We start from the raw sequence: 16,962 nt of genomic DNA on the forward strand, positions 1-16,962 counted from the left end.
CAAGGGGCACCGTTAGGACTCCCTGGGTGACAGCAGGGCACTCCCCTTTCCTTCCAGCACTGGCCCCCGACTTCAGGCTGAACCCTGTAAAGCGCCTGATCCCTGCGGCCCGCGGGGGAGAGATCGCCATCCCCTGCCAGCCCCGGGCAGCTCCGAAGGCCGTGGTGCTCTGGAGCAAAGGCACTGAGATTTTGGTCAACAGCAGCAGGTACAAACCCCGACTCCACCCGGAGCGGTCCCCACTCCTCCTCATCCACCATGAAGGCGAGTCCCCTTCCCCTGATGACAACAGTGTGACCCTCGGTTGGCCAGACCTGCTTTCTCCTTGCTGCAGAGTGACTGTAACTCCAGATGGCACCTTGATCATAAGAAACATCAGTCGGTCAGATGAAGGCAAATACACCTGCTTTGCTGAGAATTTCATGGGGAAAGCCAATAGCACGGGCATCCTGTCTGTGCGAGGTGAGGGGCTTGGCTTGGTGGAGGGCAGGGGGCTCAGCCACCACAGGGTGCCGATCCGTCCTTGTCCCCCTGTTCTTTGTTCCCACTTTCCCCCTAGTCTGGTTTTTTTTCCTAAAGATTTTTATTTATTCATGAGAGACACACAGAGAGGCAGAGACACAGGCAGAGGGAGAAGCAGGCTCCCTGGGTGGAGCCCGCTGTGGGACTTGATCCCGGAACTCGGGGATCACGCCTTCAGCTGAAAGCAGACGCTCAACCCCTGAGCCACCCAGGCATCCCTCCTAGTCTGGCTTTGAGGCTACTCCAGGACCGGACTTTGTTTGGGACCACCTCCTTACCACCCTCCAGAATCTACTCCTGCCTCCCTCTCACACACTCGTGAGGCTGCTGGGAGGTCGAGATCCTGTTGGCCATCCACCTTATTCTCTTTCCTGGGGCTTAGGACAAACCCTCTCACCCTGCCCCGCTGCCCCTGCCTGGGCCTCTCTCCTCCCCCATCCACCCAGGGATGTTGTTTTGCTTGGCAGATGCAACCAAGATCACTCTAGCCCCCTCCAGTGCGGACATCAACTTGGGAGATAGCCTGACCCTGCAGTGCCACGCCTCCCACGACCCCACCATGGACCTCACCTTCATCTGGACCCTGGATGACTTCCCCATCGACTTTGATAAGCCTGGGGGTCACTACCGAAGGGCCAGCGCGGTAAGGCCTAAAGCCAGACAACCCATGGCCCCTCCCTTCTTCTGGACAGACAGGGGACCCAAGACATCCTTAACCATTACCACCCCAGAGCCCTTCCCCATCCCTCAGGAATGCCACATATGCCAAGCGCATCCTTGGATTTAGAACACCCTCCCTTAGACAGGCAGCTCCCTGGCTTCCCCCTGAAGACCACGCATTTAGGAGAGGGTTAGGGACAAACCCCGAATGCCAGGTGCCCAGGAAGACTCCCTCCCCACTGCTGTTCTTGCCGTCCTGACCTCAGTGCAAATGATATCACCAACTCGTACCATGGGGACTGTCTTCCATGACAAAGTCCCACGGTACTAAGTTGGGGGGGGAGCTGATTCCCCCCACTAAACAGATAGAAGCACCAAGATGTTGAGGGCTCCATGGACATAATGGAGCAGGGGACTCCGGGCCCTGCCTCGTGTCTCATGGCTCGCTGCACCAGCCAGGGCCCCTTCCACTGACCTGCCCCCCACCTCCTGTCCCCATGTGCAGAAGGAGACAGTTGGGGATCTAACCATCCTGAATGCCCAGCTGCGCCACGGCGGGAAGTACACGTGCATGGCCCAGACAGTGGTGGACAGTGCATCCAAGGAGGCCACAGTCCTGGTCCGAGGTGATGGGGTTTCCCACCCCACCCCTGCCCCAACTCCATCAGAGGCCAGCTGGCCCCTAATCTGGCCTTTGCTCCCTAACTCCCTTCTGGGGAAGGACTTCTGAGAGAGAAGGGCCTCTAAGTACCAGAGCCCAACTTATCCTGTGGTTTTTTGAAGGTCCTAAATGAATAGAATATTCCTCCCCCAAAGCCATAATTTTAAAAATCTACCTCCCAAGACGGGAGAACTCTGCTGGGGCCAGAAGGTTTCAAAGCCTGGTGCTGGGAAATCTATACACATCTCTACGTGAAGGCCTCTGTGAGCCCCTCCAACCTTGGACACATCTCCCCGACCTCCCAACCCACCTGCCCCATGCCTGGCCTCCCACCCCATGAGTGTTTACTGCGCCCTCAGCTGCCCTCTGGGTACTGCAGCAGCCCATGCCAGCCTGGAGGAGATTGGCTCAAATTTCAGCTGCCCCATTCTGACTCACTGTGCTCTGACCCCCTGGTGCAGGTCCCCCAGGTCCCCCAGGAGGCGTAGTGGTGAGGAACATTGGCGACACCACCGTCCAGCTCAGCTGGAGCCGAGGCTTCGACAACCACAGCCCCATTGCCAAGTACACCCTGCAAGCCCGCACTCCACCTGCAGGGAAGTGGAAGCAGGTTCGGACCAGTAAGTGTGAGGCTCCACCCAGGTCAGTGCTGATAAGGCCTGGCTGAGCCTGGAGCTTCAAAGAGGGGCAAGTTTAGGTCCTCTGCCTGCAGGGAGCTCCCCGGCCATCGGGGAAGGTGGTCACATGGACAACGAGAGTAGAAAAAGAGCTGGAGAAGAAGCACTCAGTCCGTGCCCTGGGAGATTGACAGACCATTTCTGGGGCCCCCACTGATGCACTGAGCATCAACAGAGGCCCCCGGGCAGGAAAGTCTACTAGTTTCCCCGTCATTCTAAAAGGTGTTGTTGAGCACCGAGTATGTAGCAGGTACCGCCCTGAGGGCTGGATGCACCGAGGTGAGTCAGGCCCAGCCCCGCCCGTATCTACACTAACGCGTGCCAGCGCACCCACTCCAGGTCCCTTGCAGATCCCGCCAACATCGAGGGCAACGCCGAGACTGCCCAGGTGCTGGGCCTCACGCCCTGGATGGACTACGAGTTCCGGGTCGTAGCCAGCAACATCCTGGGCACCGGGGAGCCCAGCGGGCCCTCTAGCAAAATCCGGACCAAGGAAGCAGGTCAGAGTCCTGGGAGTCCCACAGAGAATAACTATCAGGGCACAGACCCCAGCCATCCTGAAAGGGAACCCCAGAGGAGGAACCCCAATTATGGGAGTCCCAACCCTGCCCACCAGGTTTCGGACTCTAACAAAACAGATGAGAAAGGGACAGAGGCAGGTCAGGGCCACTGCACCACACAACACACTGCGCTGGGCCACAGCTTGGGCCTGTCAAGGCTGGAAGAACCCTCTAGTCCAAATGCCGCATTTAAAGAAAAATGGGCTAACTTTACAACTGCACGTGACTGTATGATTATCCCAAAATAAAACTTCTTTTTTTATTTTTTAATGGAAAAATCAAAGTCTGGAGAAGAGAAGGGTCATATTGGCAGAGCCTGGCCTTGAACCCAGGACCGTGGGGTGATGGGCAGATGTCCTCCCTGGTAGTGCCTGAGCTCCTGAAATCAGTTAATGAGGAAGGGGTGAGTTTGTGCAGGGAAACAGTGTCTCTAAATCCAAGATAGTTTCTTTTTTTTTTTTAATAACACTTTTCCTGCCTTTTTTTTTTTTAAGATTTTATTTATTCATGAGAGACACACACAGAGAGAGAGAGAGAGAGAGAGAGAGAGAGGCAGAGACACAGGCAGAGGGAGAAGCAGGCCCCGTGCAGGGAGCCAATGTGGGACTCGATCCCGAGACTCCAGGATCACACCCTGGGGTGAAGGCGGCGCTAAACCGCAGGGCCACCCGGGCTGCCCAAGATAGTTTCTCTGAGAGCAGGTGGACTGGGCAGGTAGGTGTCACACACCCTGAGTGGGGAAGGATGGGGACAGAAGCCAGGAGAGGCACCTGCTCACCCTGGGAGATTCACAGCTGAAGGTCCAGAACGGGAGCTGTGGGGTCCTGAGAAGGGCAACTGGATGGACTCAGGACCCCCATCTCCCCTTCCCTGCCCATGGGCTTGCCCCTCTGGATGTGTAGTCAAGGGCCGCCTTCCCATGCCCCTTAAACATGGTTTCCCATATGCTCCAGGCCAACTCTCCAGTCAGTCAATATTTTTAACCAGTACCTCTCCTGGGTAAGGAATTCCAGAAAGAGCAGCTTCTGTGGTTGAACTTCTTAGGAGAGACAAATGAGGGGTGGGGAGCAGCCTCTTTCATTCTGGTGTCCGTGGAGTTGGTGAGCAAAAGACAGCTGTGATGCAGAAGAAAGATGACGGGCTTTGAAATCGGAAGAGTTGAGTTCAAATTTGAACGGTATCATTTACCAGCTGTGTGACCTTAGGCAAGTCACTTAACTGCTCTGGGCCTTGGTCTTTCCACTTGACAAGGGTGATAGGAATGCCCACCTCTCGGGATCACATGGGCAATAGCACCCCTCACACTACGAGGCCCTCAACTACTGGCATCAGTATCACGTGGTGAGTTTCCCATCGCTGGATTCTCTGTAGAACTATTTTGATCTTCAGCCAAGTTACCCCCTGCCAGATTCATGATCTAATTAAATAGTCTTGTTTTAATATCAGCCTTGCTGAACATAGAGATAATTAGGAAATTAAATCTGCTACAATAAGAAAAATAATAATAAACCCCCTGCAACCTAAAAGAAATGTTTTTTGCATTAACTGCAATTCCAGATTACTTATTCCCCTCATTTTAGAGCAAACTGGAGTTGGTCTGTGTTATTTAAACTGACAGGAGAGAAGAAGACAAAGATCATGTAGGGACCATGTAGGGACCATGTATGATCACAGAGCAGGGACCGGCACATGAGCCAGGCACCGCCGTGTTTGACCTTATTCTCGCAGCCTTTTGAGAGAAACATTATCAGGCTCCTCTTACAGAGAGGGGAATTAGGCTCAGAGAGGTGACGCGACTTGCCCAGGGACACACAGCTAGTAAGTGGCAGAGGTGGGCTCCACTCAGATCTGGACTCCAGAGCCCACATCCGGAGGGCGGCTGGAGGACAGAAGTAGGACCAGTTTGAAGGGGTGTCCCCGGCCTAGTCTGTTGCCCGGGAACAGGCTGCTGCCCCGCCACGCCCGGTCACAAGCCACATCTGTGTCCCTTGGCCCTGACAGCCCCCTCAGTGGCGCCCTCAGGACTCAGCGGAGGGGGTGGAGCCCCTGGAGAGCTCATCCTCAACTGGACGGTAAGCTGCCTCTAGGTCTCCGGACGGACCAGTCCTGGCCCCACATGTCCAGGCTCACCTCCAGGTTTGCCCAGCGCTAGAGAGGACCCAGAGAGAGCAGCTGCGGGCTGACTGTGGGGCAGGGTGGGGGCGGCATTCACTCCTCCCCCACTGCAGGGTGAAAGCAGCTGAGGCACCCCCCCACCCCCCGACCCCCTGGGCTGCCCTCCCCCAGCGCCCCCCTCCCCCCAGCTCTCCCCCCCGGCTGCCCTCCCCCAGCGCCCCCTCCTCCCCCTGTTCCACCCCCACGGGGCTGCCCTCCCCCAGCGCCCCCTCCCCCCAGCTCTCCTCCCCCCGGGCTGCCCTCCCCCAGCGCCCCCTCCCCCCCAGCTTCCCCTCCCCCAGCTGCCCTCCCCAGGGGCGGCGCCCACTCCCCCCAGCTCCCCCTTCGCTGCCCTCCCCCAGCGCCCCTCCTCCCCAGCTCCCTCCCCCCCCCGGGCTGCCCTCCCCCCAGGCTGCCTCCCCCAGCGCCCATCCTCCCCCCAGGCTGCCCTCCCCCAGCGCCCCCCTCCCCCCCAGCTCCCCTCCCCCCAGGCTGCCCTCCCCCAGCTCCCCCCCCCCCCGGGCTGCCCTCCCCCCCAGCTCCCGGGGCCGGGGGGTGGCTGGGGGAGGCCCAGGCGGGGCGGGCAGGGCTCGGCCGCCCGCCCACGCCCCGCTCTCGCCCGCAGCCCGTGCCCCGGGAGTACCAGAACGGAGACGGCTTCGGCTACCTGCTGTCCTTCCGCAGGCAGGGCGGCTCCGGCTGGCAGACCGCCCGGGTGCCCGGCGCCGACGCCCAGCACTTCGTCTACAGCAACGACAGCGTGCGGCCCTACACGCCCTTCGAGGTCAAGATCCGCAGCTACAACCGCCGCGGGGACGGGCCCGAGAGCCTCACGGCGCTGGTGCACTCGGCGGAGGAAGGTGGGCGGCCGCGGCGCCCGGGGCGGGGGCGGGGGTGGGGGTGGGGGTGCGCAGGGCCTCGAGGGGGCCGAGAGGGCACCGGCCTTGTCCCTGGCCCTGGCTCCCCGGGGCAGGCCGGAGGGAGGCTCTGGGGAGAGAAAAGAAGGGAGCCTGGGGATGTTGTGGGAGCCCCAGAAGGACCCTCATCCTGGGCCCTGGGCTCTTGAAATTCCTAAGCAAGGGGTGCCTGCGAGGCTCAGTCCCTTGTCTGCCTCGCCAGGGTCACTCTCAGGGCTCCCCGCTCAGCGGGGGTGTGCTCCTCCCCCCACTTGTGTTCTCTCTCGCTCGCTCTCAAATAAGTAAAATCTTTAAAAGAGAGAAAAGAAAAGAAAAATCCTAAGGAAGGGAGGTCCCAGTTGGTGGCTTCTCTGCAGGACACAGGGAGGCCCAGGGAACCCAAACCCATTCTGTTATCGGTCCCCAGAGCCCAGGGTGGCCCCTACCAAGGTCTGGGCCAAGGGGGTGTCATCCTCAGAGATGAACGTGACCTGGGAACCCGTGCAGCAGGACATGAATGGCATCCTCCTGGGGTATGAGGTGAGCACTGCCCTGGGACCTGGGCAAGGAAGGGGGGCAGGGGACACCTGACAGCTCACTCGTCATTCCTCCTGGGATCATTCACTGACATGGCAACTCCCGCCATCCGCCTAGAGCCAGCCCTGGATGCTGTGGGAGCCCCGGGGCAGGAGGAGCGGGGTCCGGAAGGGACACGGCCTGCCCCTTTCAGGCCAAAGTGCAGGCAGCCTGGCAGCCTGAGCCCCCAGAGGAAAGCAGGGCCCCCTCTTTGCACTTGTTGGTCATCCTACCCTGGGAACGCGGGCCCAGGGGTTTCGGGGCTGAGCTCTGAGCCCCCAGGCATTCCAGATGGAGTGGGCAGAGAGCCGTAGGAAGGGCACGACCGGAGAGCAAGAGAGGTCACTGGTAAGGGAGAAGCATCGGGGGGCGTGCAGGTGACGTGGTGCGTTCCATTCCAGGATCGTTAGCTCTGGGGCTGAGCCGGGGGGAGGGGGGGCAGCCAAGCCCCGCTGCCGGATAACACCAAGCTGCCCTTGAGCTGGACGCATAGTTAACAGGCCTTAGTGGGACGATGGTTTGTGTATTTATCGGGCTGCCAGGCATGAGCGTGGCTCACATCCTTCAGCACCGCCCTCACTCCTCGCCCGGATTTCCTGAGAGGATTAAACCGGGTTGGGGTCCTGGGGTCCTGGGGTCCGTGCCCAACCCTGCCCACACACTACCTCATTCCACTCAAGTCCTGAGCGCGCCCCTCAGATGGGGCTTGCTGCTAGACGCCAATAAAGCAGCAGCAGCTCACTCTGTCCCCTCTGGGAGCCTGTGACCTGGTGTCTGGGTTCTGAGACCAGACAGGGAGTCACGAAGACCAGAGCGAGCAAGAGAGGGACAGAACGTGGGGGGCCAGGGCCACCCTGAGGTGTGACCTTGGCTGCTGACCCTAGGCTCCCCCCTGCCCCCTTCAGATCCGCTACTGGAAAGCTGGGGACAAAGAAGCAGCCGCTGACCGAGTGAGGACAGCAGGGCTAGACACCAGTGCCCGAGTCACTGGCCTGCACCCCGACACTAAGTACCATGTGACCATCCGGGCCTACAACCGGGCGGGCACTGGGCCTACCAGCCCTTCTGCCAATGCCACCACCATGAAGCCCCGTGAGTCTGTCTGCCGGGGGTGGGAGCAACTCTGGGACCACCCTTCCCCCCCGGCGATGAGACAGACATCCTAGCCCACAAGGCCCGGGCTGGACCGAAGCAGGGCAGCCAGGCTAATGAAAATGGGGAGTGAGTAGGAGTCGTGGCCTCTGGAGCACCTCCCCCTTCTCCAGCCTTTGGATTTTCATGTGCTTTGTTTCTTAGGCAGCTGTGTTAGGACGCTCTGGGTGTAACGCTGTAGGCGGACACCTTGATAAAGACCAGCTAAGGCAAGGGGGGTGGCTGGTGAGGAACATTTGAAATATTTCCCGATTTTCTCCCTTCTCCCGCAGCTCCACAGCGACCTCCTGACAACATCTCCTGGACTTTCTCAAGCTCCACACTTAGTATCAAGTGGGATCCTGTGGTTCCTTTCCGAAATGAGTCTGCAGTCACTGGCTATAAGGTGAGGAAGGGATCCCCGAGGCAGTGAAGGGTAGGGCACAGCTGATCTCTTGCCAGTGGACACAGGGAGCTGCCGTGCAGAGCAAGAGTGCTCTGAGTCAGACGTAAAAGAGACACGAGAATGGGGGCAGAAGGTAGGGCTGCGGGGAGGCGGGGCTCGAGGGGGCGGTGTGGGACTAGGTGGTAGTCTGAGGGTCCTTGCAGCCTAAGGAGTCTGCAGAGACGGTCCAGCTGCTTGCAAGCTTTCCTCCCATCAATGAGGAGCTTGTTCAAGAGCCTGGCCCTGGGCAGCAGAAGACAGGAAAGGTAAGGACCCGCAGCAGATGCACACCTACCAGCACCCAGAGCTGGGGAAGGAGAACAACCAGCAGGTGTAAGTGGACTCGACCTCGGCCAACCTCCTCCCCACAGATGCTCTACCAGAATGACTTACACCCGACCCCCACACTGCACCTGACCAGCAGGAACTGGATAGACATCGCAGTTCCTGAAGACATTGGCCATGCCCTGGTGCAGATCCGGACCACAGGGCCTGGAGGGGACGGCATCCCAGCAGAAGTCCACATCGTGAGGAATGGAGGTGCTGTCTCTCCCCCACCTTATCCCCCAGGAGCATCAGGGTCCATCCAGATGCTGCCTGGAGGAGCTATTCCCACCCAAACCAACCCCAACTGAGCCAGACCCCCAGGGGGAAGGGGAAGGTAGGCAGGAACCACGTGTAACTAGTCCTGGGACTGCCCTTGCCGCCACCCACTGCACAGCCCCCAAACGTCCTCGAGGGCCGGGCAGAGGGGGCTGCTCCTTTCACGGGGTGCAAGGTCAGTCTCAAGACTGTGGAAGCAAAGGTCTTACAAAATGCTATAGGAGCAGGGCGGAGAACACCTCCCAGCCCTGAAGCCGCGCTCCCAGGTCTCTTCGGCCAAGGTCTGGGTCCTGTCCTGAGGGTGGGGCGGTGGCAGGCCCCACGCCCAGCGGACACAGCCTCACTTTTGCACCTGCCGCTTTCAGGCACGAGCATGATGGTGGAGAACTCGGCAGTCAGCCCGGCCCCGCACCCCAGCGCCATCCTCTCCCCGCCGGTGGTGATGCTGCTCCTCGCGGGCTACCTGGGGCTCTGACCTCGGCGCCCCTCCCTCCCTGCCGCCACCAGACACCCGCCTCTAATGGACACAGCCAGCTGGCCCTGGTCCCTTCCTGACGCCAAGGTGGCCCCACACCTGCCTGGGAATGGCTGGCTTCCAGTACCTGTTGCAAACAGTGCCCTTTTGTAGGAGGTAGGATATTTCCTATTCTGCCACAGGATAGAACCCACGCAAGGATATTTTTTTCTTCTTTAAATCAAAGGACGCCAGGCGGTAACTTCCATGATGATACTGAACCCTGTGCCTGGGGCCTCTAGGCCGCCTGGACGGGAGGAAACAGGCCCGTGGGAAGAGGGGATGTGACCCGTGTCTGCACGGAGGAGGTGGCGCTCCGGGACTGCGGACGGCCTCTGGCCCAAGAGCAGAGTGCCCGGCCCCGTGGGAACACGGGCACCAGTGGGCTGCAGCAGGACAAAGCAGACACGTCAGCATCCCTCAGTCTGAGGATAGGGCCACACCCAAGAGCAAGAACTCCCCTCCGCACAGCTGCACCCTGACACTGTCCTCCATAACTCCCCAAGGCCCCTGCCACCGACCCAGGTGGCTGAAAACTGGTGCCCCTAAGTCCGAGGTCAGGAGCCTGAGCCCCTCCAACTTTGGGGGATGATAACCCCAGACTGCTGAGGGCAGGAACTCAAAGGGGTTGCGAAGCTGGGACCCCTACTAGGAAGGGGCACCAGACTTGGCCTGAGGCACAGTCCCAATGGGGGGACGCTGCCCTCTTAGCCAACACTGCCAACCTGACCCTGTCGCCCCCAGAGTGACAGAAGCCACCATCGGTGGCTGCATGACTAAAGGGCTTATCTTGGGGAGGCCCCCCACCCCACCAAGATCCCTCCTGCACGGTCCCTCCAGGGTGTGGGCAGGAGACAGGAGGCGAGGCTCACGGGCCCATGCTCTTCCTGCAGCTCAGCCTGCAGGCCCCGGACCGCCATCCAGCACGAACGCGCTCAAGCCGGGGACATAAGGCGGCATCAGTTCTGTGCGTTCTGGGGTCGGGAGTCTTCCTCGAAGGGCTCTGTGTGGCCCTGCCTGCTCCCAGGAATACTCTGGGCCGCCGGGCAAGACCTGACCCCCGGCTGCCCTGGCCATTTTGCATTTCCCCAGGAGAAAAAGGCATTAACAAACCACGTGCTCTGGGCCCATCACCAGTCCCGGGGCCTGAGAGCTAGAGGAGGCTTCCGAGCTCAACTCGCCCCAGCCCCTCACTTGACGGATGAGGAAATGGAGGGGTGAGGGACTTCCCAAGGCCGCACAGCCCGTCCTACCTTCCTATTCCGGGCTGTGTCCAGAGGAAGGGGGAGGTGCTGAAATGGCCGCAGCCTGGTTAAGAAGGTCTTAAGAAGGGCAGTGGGCCATGAAAACTCTGCTTTAAGAAGTCCAGGTGGGTGGTCATGGGGTGATGGGCGTGGCTGGGTCCCAGCCCAAGACGTGAGCCAATGCCAGGAGACGCTGGGCCTTGGCCTTCTAAGCCTACAGCTTCTGCCGGGCCCTCTAAACGCGGGGCTGGCTTGAAGCCCCCTGCCGCCTCTACCCTTGCTCCAAGATAAGGAGCTAACACAGGGACAGGGATTCCCCAAATCCAGGCAGCAGTGGTGGCACAACCAGGACACCCCAAAGCCTGTGCTCTGACGTGGGGCCCTTCACAGATGGGAGCAGCTGGACAGGCATCTTGTAAGGGACAGGCCCGCGGAGGATCCCAGAGCCTGGCTTCTGTAGTTTACAGTTAGAGCTCTATTTTGTTACAGGTTTTTAACTTTTCAGTCCTGCTCTGTTTTCCTGGGCAGGTTTACGTTGATGTTTACCCGCTACAATTTTTTTAAAATGTCAGCTCACACCACTTCTCTGGGCCACTGCTGCACCCACCACTCCGCTCCTGTCCCGGGACTGCCTCCCTGGGACCACTGACCACCCCCTCCTCACCTGTTCCTAGCCGTCCCTCCGTGCGAGGTGCTGGGGGCTCAGCTAAGTGACCACCCTGTGGACACAGAGACTCCCAAAGGGTCTAGCACCTTTCCTGGCATGCCCCGTGGCTGGGATCCGGCCAGTCCCCACCTCTATCAGAAAGGGGATGCTGAGGGGAAAAACAAAACAAGGAGAAACCCCTTCTTCCAAGGGTTAGCTGAGTCTTTCTTCATTGCTTTGGGCTGCAGCAGGGGAGGCAAGAGGACGGGTGTCTGGGTGCTGGGGCTCGAAGGATGACCCGGTGCGGCGCAGGACCTAACTGGTGGGGACCTAACCCGTGCAGCTGGAGGCTGAGGAATCTAAGCTTGAGGCGAAAGGTGCTCATGACTAAGGATCTTAGTTCCAATGAGGCCCCTTGGCAAAGGGGAGGCAGGCAGACCCTCTGGAAAACCTACAAAGGCTTTCAACCAGGAGCACTCAGCCCGGGAAAACCTAACCAGAACTTGTCTGGGGGACGCAGAGCTATAGGAAAACTCATGCTCCTGCAGCCTACCACCTCGGGCAGAGGGCCGATTAAGGTTTAGCGAGACAGTGGGCGACTGGAGGACACGCAGGCATCTGCAACAGAGAACAGAGTAGCTTCTGGTCGAGGTGGCTTGTGCAGGAGCTTGCCTGCAGGCTGGAGACCCCCTTCCCGGGGCCTCTGATTTTCACCCCTGCTGTGGCCAGTACTCAATTCTGCAGCTCTCCTCTCTCATACACCGAGCCCCCGGGGAGGTGACAAGGGAAACACCCACAGCTTAGTGGCCAGCAAGTGCCTTGAGGGCTAGGTAGGGAGACAGCCCGCAGACACCGCCTCAGGGCCAAGAGCCACCATGGCTGTGTTCATTTGGGTACAGTTGGGCTCGGCCTACAGGGCCCTCTGCCCACCCCCCTACCCCCACCCCCCACCCCCCGGGCTTGGCTACTTGGTCCTAGTCACTCTAACAGTCTCAATGTATACCTCGCCCTCAGGGAGACAGGAGTGCCCTCCAGACGGGGGTCTCTCGGGGTCCAGCAAGGTCAGGTTATCCACTTCCATCCAGGCTGTCGAAAGAGATGGGCCAGGGAACAGAAAGGCTGTGAGGAGAGGCCCTTTTTCTTTGGATAAAATAACAGAACCTGAGGTCAGACATCAGGAAGAACTGCGATGAGAGCCCAGGACGAGTGACTGAGAGAGGCTGCTTTTCTAGGGACCTCTGGGGAATTCTGACTCAAGCTGTTGGTCTGGGGTCTAGGCTCGGGGAAGTCTGGGGGGGTGCGGAGACACCGTGGAGTGTCCTTCCAGGGCTGCGACTGTGATCGGCACGGAAGAGTCTTGGAGCTCTTTCCACTGTGGCCCTTTCCTGCAGGGGTAGTGACCACAGTCACTGTCACAAAGGGGAAGGCTCGCCTCAGGCATTCTTTCGTGGCAGGCACTGCCTCTGGGCAGCACCAGGGGCCACGGAGGCTCCTCTGGGCCAGAACCCAAGGATGGCTAAGGATGTTTCACTCTTTTCAACTCCTCCCCACCTGGAGGGCTCTTTTCTCTTCCTGGCTCAGAATGTGACTGCCAACAGGAGGGCTAGTGGTATCCTCAAACCTATTTCCCCAGCTCAGACCCAAGCTGGGCTTCGTCCTGGGATGAAAGAGGTGGCCCGAGAGGCTCCTGGAGCGGTGTGAGGGATTGGGTGGCATTTTTAAGGGACTTCTAAAAGCTCCATGGAAAGAGGTGCCTGGTAGCTGTATATATGGTCCTAGGCTTTGGGAAGGCAGGATAATGAAAGTGGAAAGGGGGGGAAATAGGCCAGGTAACTTTGCCCAGAGCCCCAGATAGCCTAGCACCCTTCGATGGGGTGCACCCTTCCTTGGGCCCCAGACTCCTACTTACCCAACCCCATCCAGGGTCTGCAGAGCTCAGGCTCGCGGCTGGGCAAGGGCTAGGGCTCCATCAAACCCCTGACTTGACCCTCTTTTTGTTGAAATGGAACCACTCCCACTGGCCTATTGTTCGTCTCTCTTGTACTTCTTGTAATGGTAGTTATTTATTGACTCTGGTAGCAGGCAGTTCTTAAATAAAGTTGATTTCTCGACAAGCTGGGGCAGCTGGCACCTGCTGTGGGTGTTTTCTTCAGGCTAGATCGCACGTCCTGTCCTGTTCCCTAACCCAAGCTTGTCACCAATGTTCCCAGCCCCCCTCCATGCAGTCAGCTAGAAAGAAGGCACAGCACACAGTCCTTACTGCCTGGTGCAGGTCTGGGAGGGGGAAGAATGAGGCTGAGAGACTTTAAGGCAGGCCTAAGCAGAGCACAAGCAGGCAGCTTACTATCCTGCGCGGGCTTTACCCAACACAGTGGTGTCAACAGTGCTCCTGCCATGGGACTGCTCTGGGCTTCCCTGGTTTTTAAGGTATGTGACAGCAGTGAGTCAGCGGTACCCAAAGGAAGCCTTCCCCCTGCAGGGACACAATGACCCCCACCTAGCAAGAAGGCGCTTCTCTGCAGCCAAGAGGATGTGAATTCCTGCTGGCATTCGGCAGCTGCAGGGTTCTCTCCTGCATGCAGACACTCAAGCTTCCCTTGCATCTGAGTGACACACCTGCACAGCCCTGCAAATGGTCCAGCCTTTTGGCGCAACGCAGGCAGGGCTCCGTGCCAACTGGGCTGCACGGCCTGTCGGGGGAGGGGGCCAACGCAAGCGGAAGCGCTGCCCCTTGTGCTCAGCAGCCGCTGGCAGATAGCGAGTCCCCAGGAGGCGGACAGTACAGTGGGCTGATCCCCACCACCTGGCACCTGATGGGGCTGCTGGGAGCACTGGCCAGTCCAGAACCCAAATTTCAGTCAGTGAACATGTCCTTGACCCTCCCTGCAGGGGCAGATTACATGCATTGAACTGAGTTCCTGTAGGAGGGCTTGGGGAGGGGGGGTTGCGTGTTCTCTTCCCTGTTCAATCCCTCCACATCCTAAGTGTCCAAACTTAAGAGCCCAAAGCCCAGAGGCTGGGAGCCTAGAGCTGCCCAGTACCCCACCCCAGGCTTCACCACTGGCTGGCACTAGATGCTGGACAAGCCACTGGGCTCTCCCTGGGTCTGGTGCTCCCGCCCTGAGATGGGGAACTGCCCCCTTCAAGCCTCCTCCCTCCTGGGCTGCAACACACAGAGTTCATCAGACCTGAGATGCTGTTTTAGGGTCTTTCCAAGACTAGCAAGCGCCCTCCTCTGAGTGCTCAAGCACACAATCTATGTTTCCTCGGGGACCTTCTCTTGCTCCCCTGCAGTCGTTCCCAACACAGTGCCAGCCACACGCAGGACGGCACTCATCCGGCCCTCCCACTCCACAGGCCAGCCTGCTTGCTCCACTACAGTCAGCAGCAGAACCGGGACCAGAAACCCCTTCTGAAACCCATCCCCTCTGAGGTACAGAAAATGCTGAAGGGGGTGGGAAGAGTGTGGAAATTTAAGATCTTTTCAAAATAGGAGCAAACTGCAAACTATGTGGGCTGAGGCCAGGGGTCCTCAATCTTTGCTTGATAGCAGAATTACCTATAAAACTTCTGAAAACCAGAGACACTTTAAACTCATGACTGATGTGTATCTGGGACATTAGAAGGGCCTAAGAGCAAGGACTCCCCTGTGGCAGTGAGCACGTTTAGCACCCAGACGTTGGCTTCTAAATACTATTCCCCAGTCTGAAAGGGAACTAGAATTCCTTGGAGAAACGGTAGGTTCGGTTTTGGAAAAAACAAAGTCCAAAAGTGGATCTGAGGCATCTTGTTCGAGAACGCAAGGACATGCTCTAAGTCAAATGGGACCGCAACAGAAGGATGAAAAGACGGGGCTTGAAGAGACTCCTACTGGCCAAAACTGGGGACAACTTAAACATCAAAAATAGGACAACAGTCATGGATTATATATAATTCACTGAAAAACAGAATCCACAGAGACCTCAAAAATAAAAAAGAGTAGCTCTTCTTTATAGAAAGATGCAAGCTAATAAATATAGCAAGGGCACATACAGAGTCACCATTCTGCAGTCCCTGGCAGGTAATAAGCAAGGATCATGAATTCTAACGCATTTTAAGGCATTAATAGTTATTAGAAAATCACAGAGTACCCCCCCTCCCCCCACAAATTACTAATTACAAGAAGAAAAAATATACATCTTTGGAGAGACCTGGCAATCACCACAACCAAATTACCACACTTACCAGTAGTGAGTCACCCTGACACGGTGTTCCTCAGGCGATGCAGTGAGCAAGGGAGCACACATGGTTTGTGTAGGGTGTGGTGGTCAAAATGAGGCAGATCTCTTCCTCAGGTATGTAATCATGAGGCGATCATGACAAACCTGGATGGTGGGTCACTATCCAAGACAACCAGCTTGACTCATCAATAAAATCGATGTCATGATACACAACAAAAATGTCATAAAGTAAGACTTATGAGAAACAAATGTAGCATGTGAACCTTCACTTGATCCCAGATCAAATATTACAAGGCTCTAATATTTTAGAAGCCAGGAAGACAAAGTATCAGCCATATGTAAGATTAGGGAACTGTTAATTTTCTCAGGTGTGATGAAGACCTTGTAGTCATACAGAACACCTTTATTAGCAGATGCATACATGATTTAGGAGTAAAGGGTCACAATATCTGTGACTAACTCACAAGTGGTTCAGTAGAATCAGCATCGATTTAGAAACATAAATGTAGAAAAACATTCACAATTGGTGAGTCTAAGTAGAGGACCTATGGTTGTCCTCAAATTTTCCTTTTTACTTTCTATGGGGTTGAAACTATTTTAACTTTTTAAAGTAAGCTCTGTGTCCAACATTGGGCTTGAACTCACAACCTGAGACTGAGTCACACACTCCACTGATTGAGCCAGCCAGGCGCCCCTGAAATTACTTTTAACAGCAAAATAATAGCCAAAACTTAAGTTTAGCCAAAATTTAAGGAGCTATTAGCATTCTCAGGGTTGGGGCTCAGGAATCTCCTTCAAAAGCTCATCTGGGTGATTCAGATACACAGCTAGAGAAGAGAACCACTAGTCTAAGTCTTCATATCTGCTATCACGTGTGCAGCTGGAATAAATGAGGGGAAGACTCCTACTCTCTCTGGATTAGCTCAGCTAGCGGCCAAGAGCCTTTTCCCCGACCATTCCTGCAAGCCAATTATCTCACACAGTCTGAATCGCCTGAGGATCTTAGGATTGATTCCCTACGGAGGTAGGAAAATCTTAGTCCTTCCTTGGGTGGCCTTGGCTGCTGCAAGAAACCCACACACATGACCTTCCCAGGAACACACACTTCGGGGCACTGAAAGAGTGAGGAGGACAGGAAGAGAGAGCAAGCCAAGGAAACCTACCAGACGAAGAATCTAGTGTTTCAAAGGCATCAATTTAACAGTGATCACAGAGAGTTTGCCCAGGGAGCACAGAAGGGGCAATTTATTAACATTTAGTGACTGTTAACATACCAGGTCAGATGTCATTACTAACACCCTCGGCCCTGCCACACGTGGGCATATGCCTCCTACAAAGCATGTGTTGTCTATTCTAAGAAATTGGAGAAAAAGGAAAGCTGGACTTATTATGGGACAATTTATACAAATGCAAGAGACTTTTATCTAAAGAGCAGAGAAGGTGTCCATGCAGC

The 16,962-nt window shown here is 57.2% G+C and overlaps 1 protein-coding gene across 1 annotated transcript in view; it reads left to right on the plus strand.

The window, feature by feature from the left end:
- CNTN2 (contactin 2) overlaps positions 1-13,419 on the plus strand; it is a 32,828-nt gene extending 19,409 nt beyond the window's left edge. Inside the window, 13 exon segments of the mRNA XM_038586010.1 lie at positions 58-208; positions 335-462; positions 990-1,165; positions 1,688-1,808; positions 2,305-2,463; positions 2,871-3,020; positions 5,082-5,152; positions 5,860-6,094; positions 6,558-6,670; positions 7,612-7,798; positions 8,131-8,243; positions 8,654-8,822; positions 9,251-13,419. Of these exon segments, the coding sequence (XP_038441938.1) occupies positions 58-208; positions 335-462; positions 990-1,165; positions 1,688-1,808; positions 2,305-2,463; positions 2,871-3,020; positions 5,082-5,152; positions 5,860-6,094; positions 6,558-6,670; positions 7,612-7,798; positions 8,131-8,243; positions 8,654-8,822; positions 9,251-9,360 (1,883 nt within the window). The 3' untranslated portion in view covers positions 9,361-13,419.
- The last annotated feature ends 3,543 nt before the right edge of the window (positions 13,420-16,962 follow it).

This window comes from Canis lupus, chromosome 38 (assembly GCF_011100685.1).
Source record: "Canis lupus familiaris isolate Mischka breed German Shepherd chromosome 38, alternate assembly UU_Cfam_GSD_1.0, whole genome shotgun sequence".
In the NCBI taxonomy this organism is placed as follows: Eukaryota; Metazoa; Chordata; class Mammalia; order Carnivora; family Canidae; genus Canis; species Canis lupus.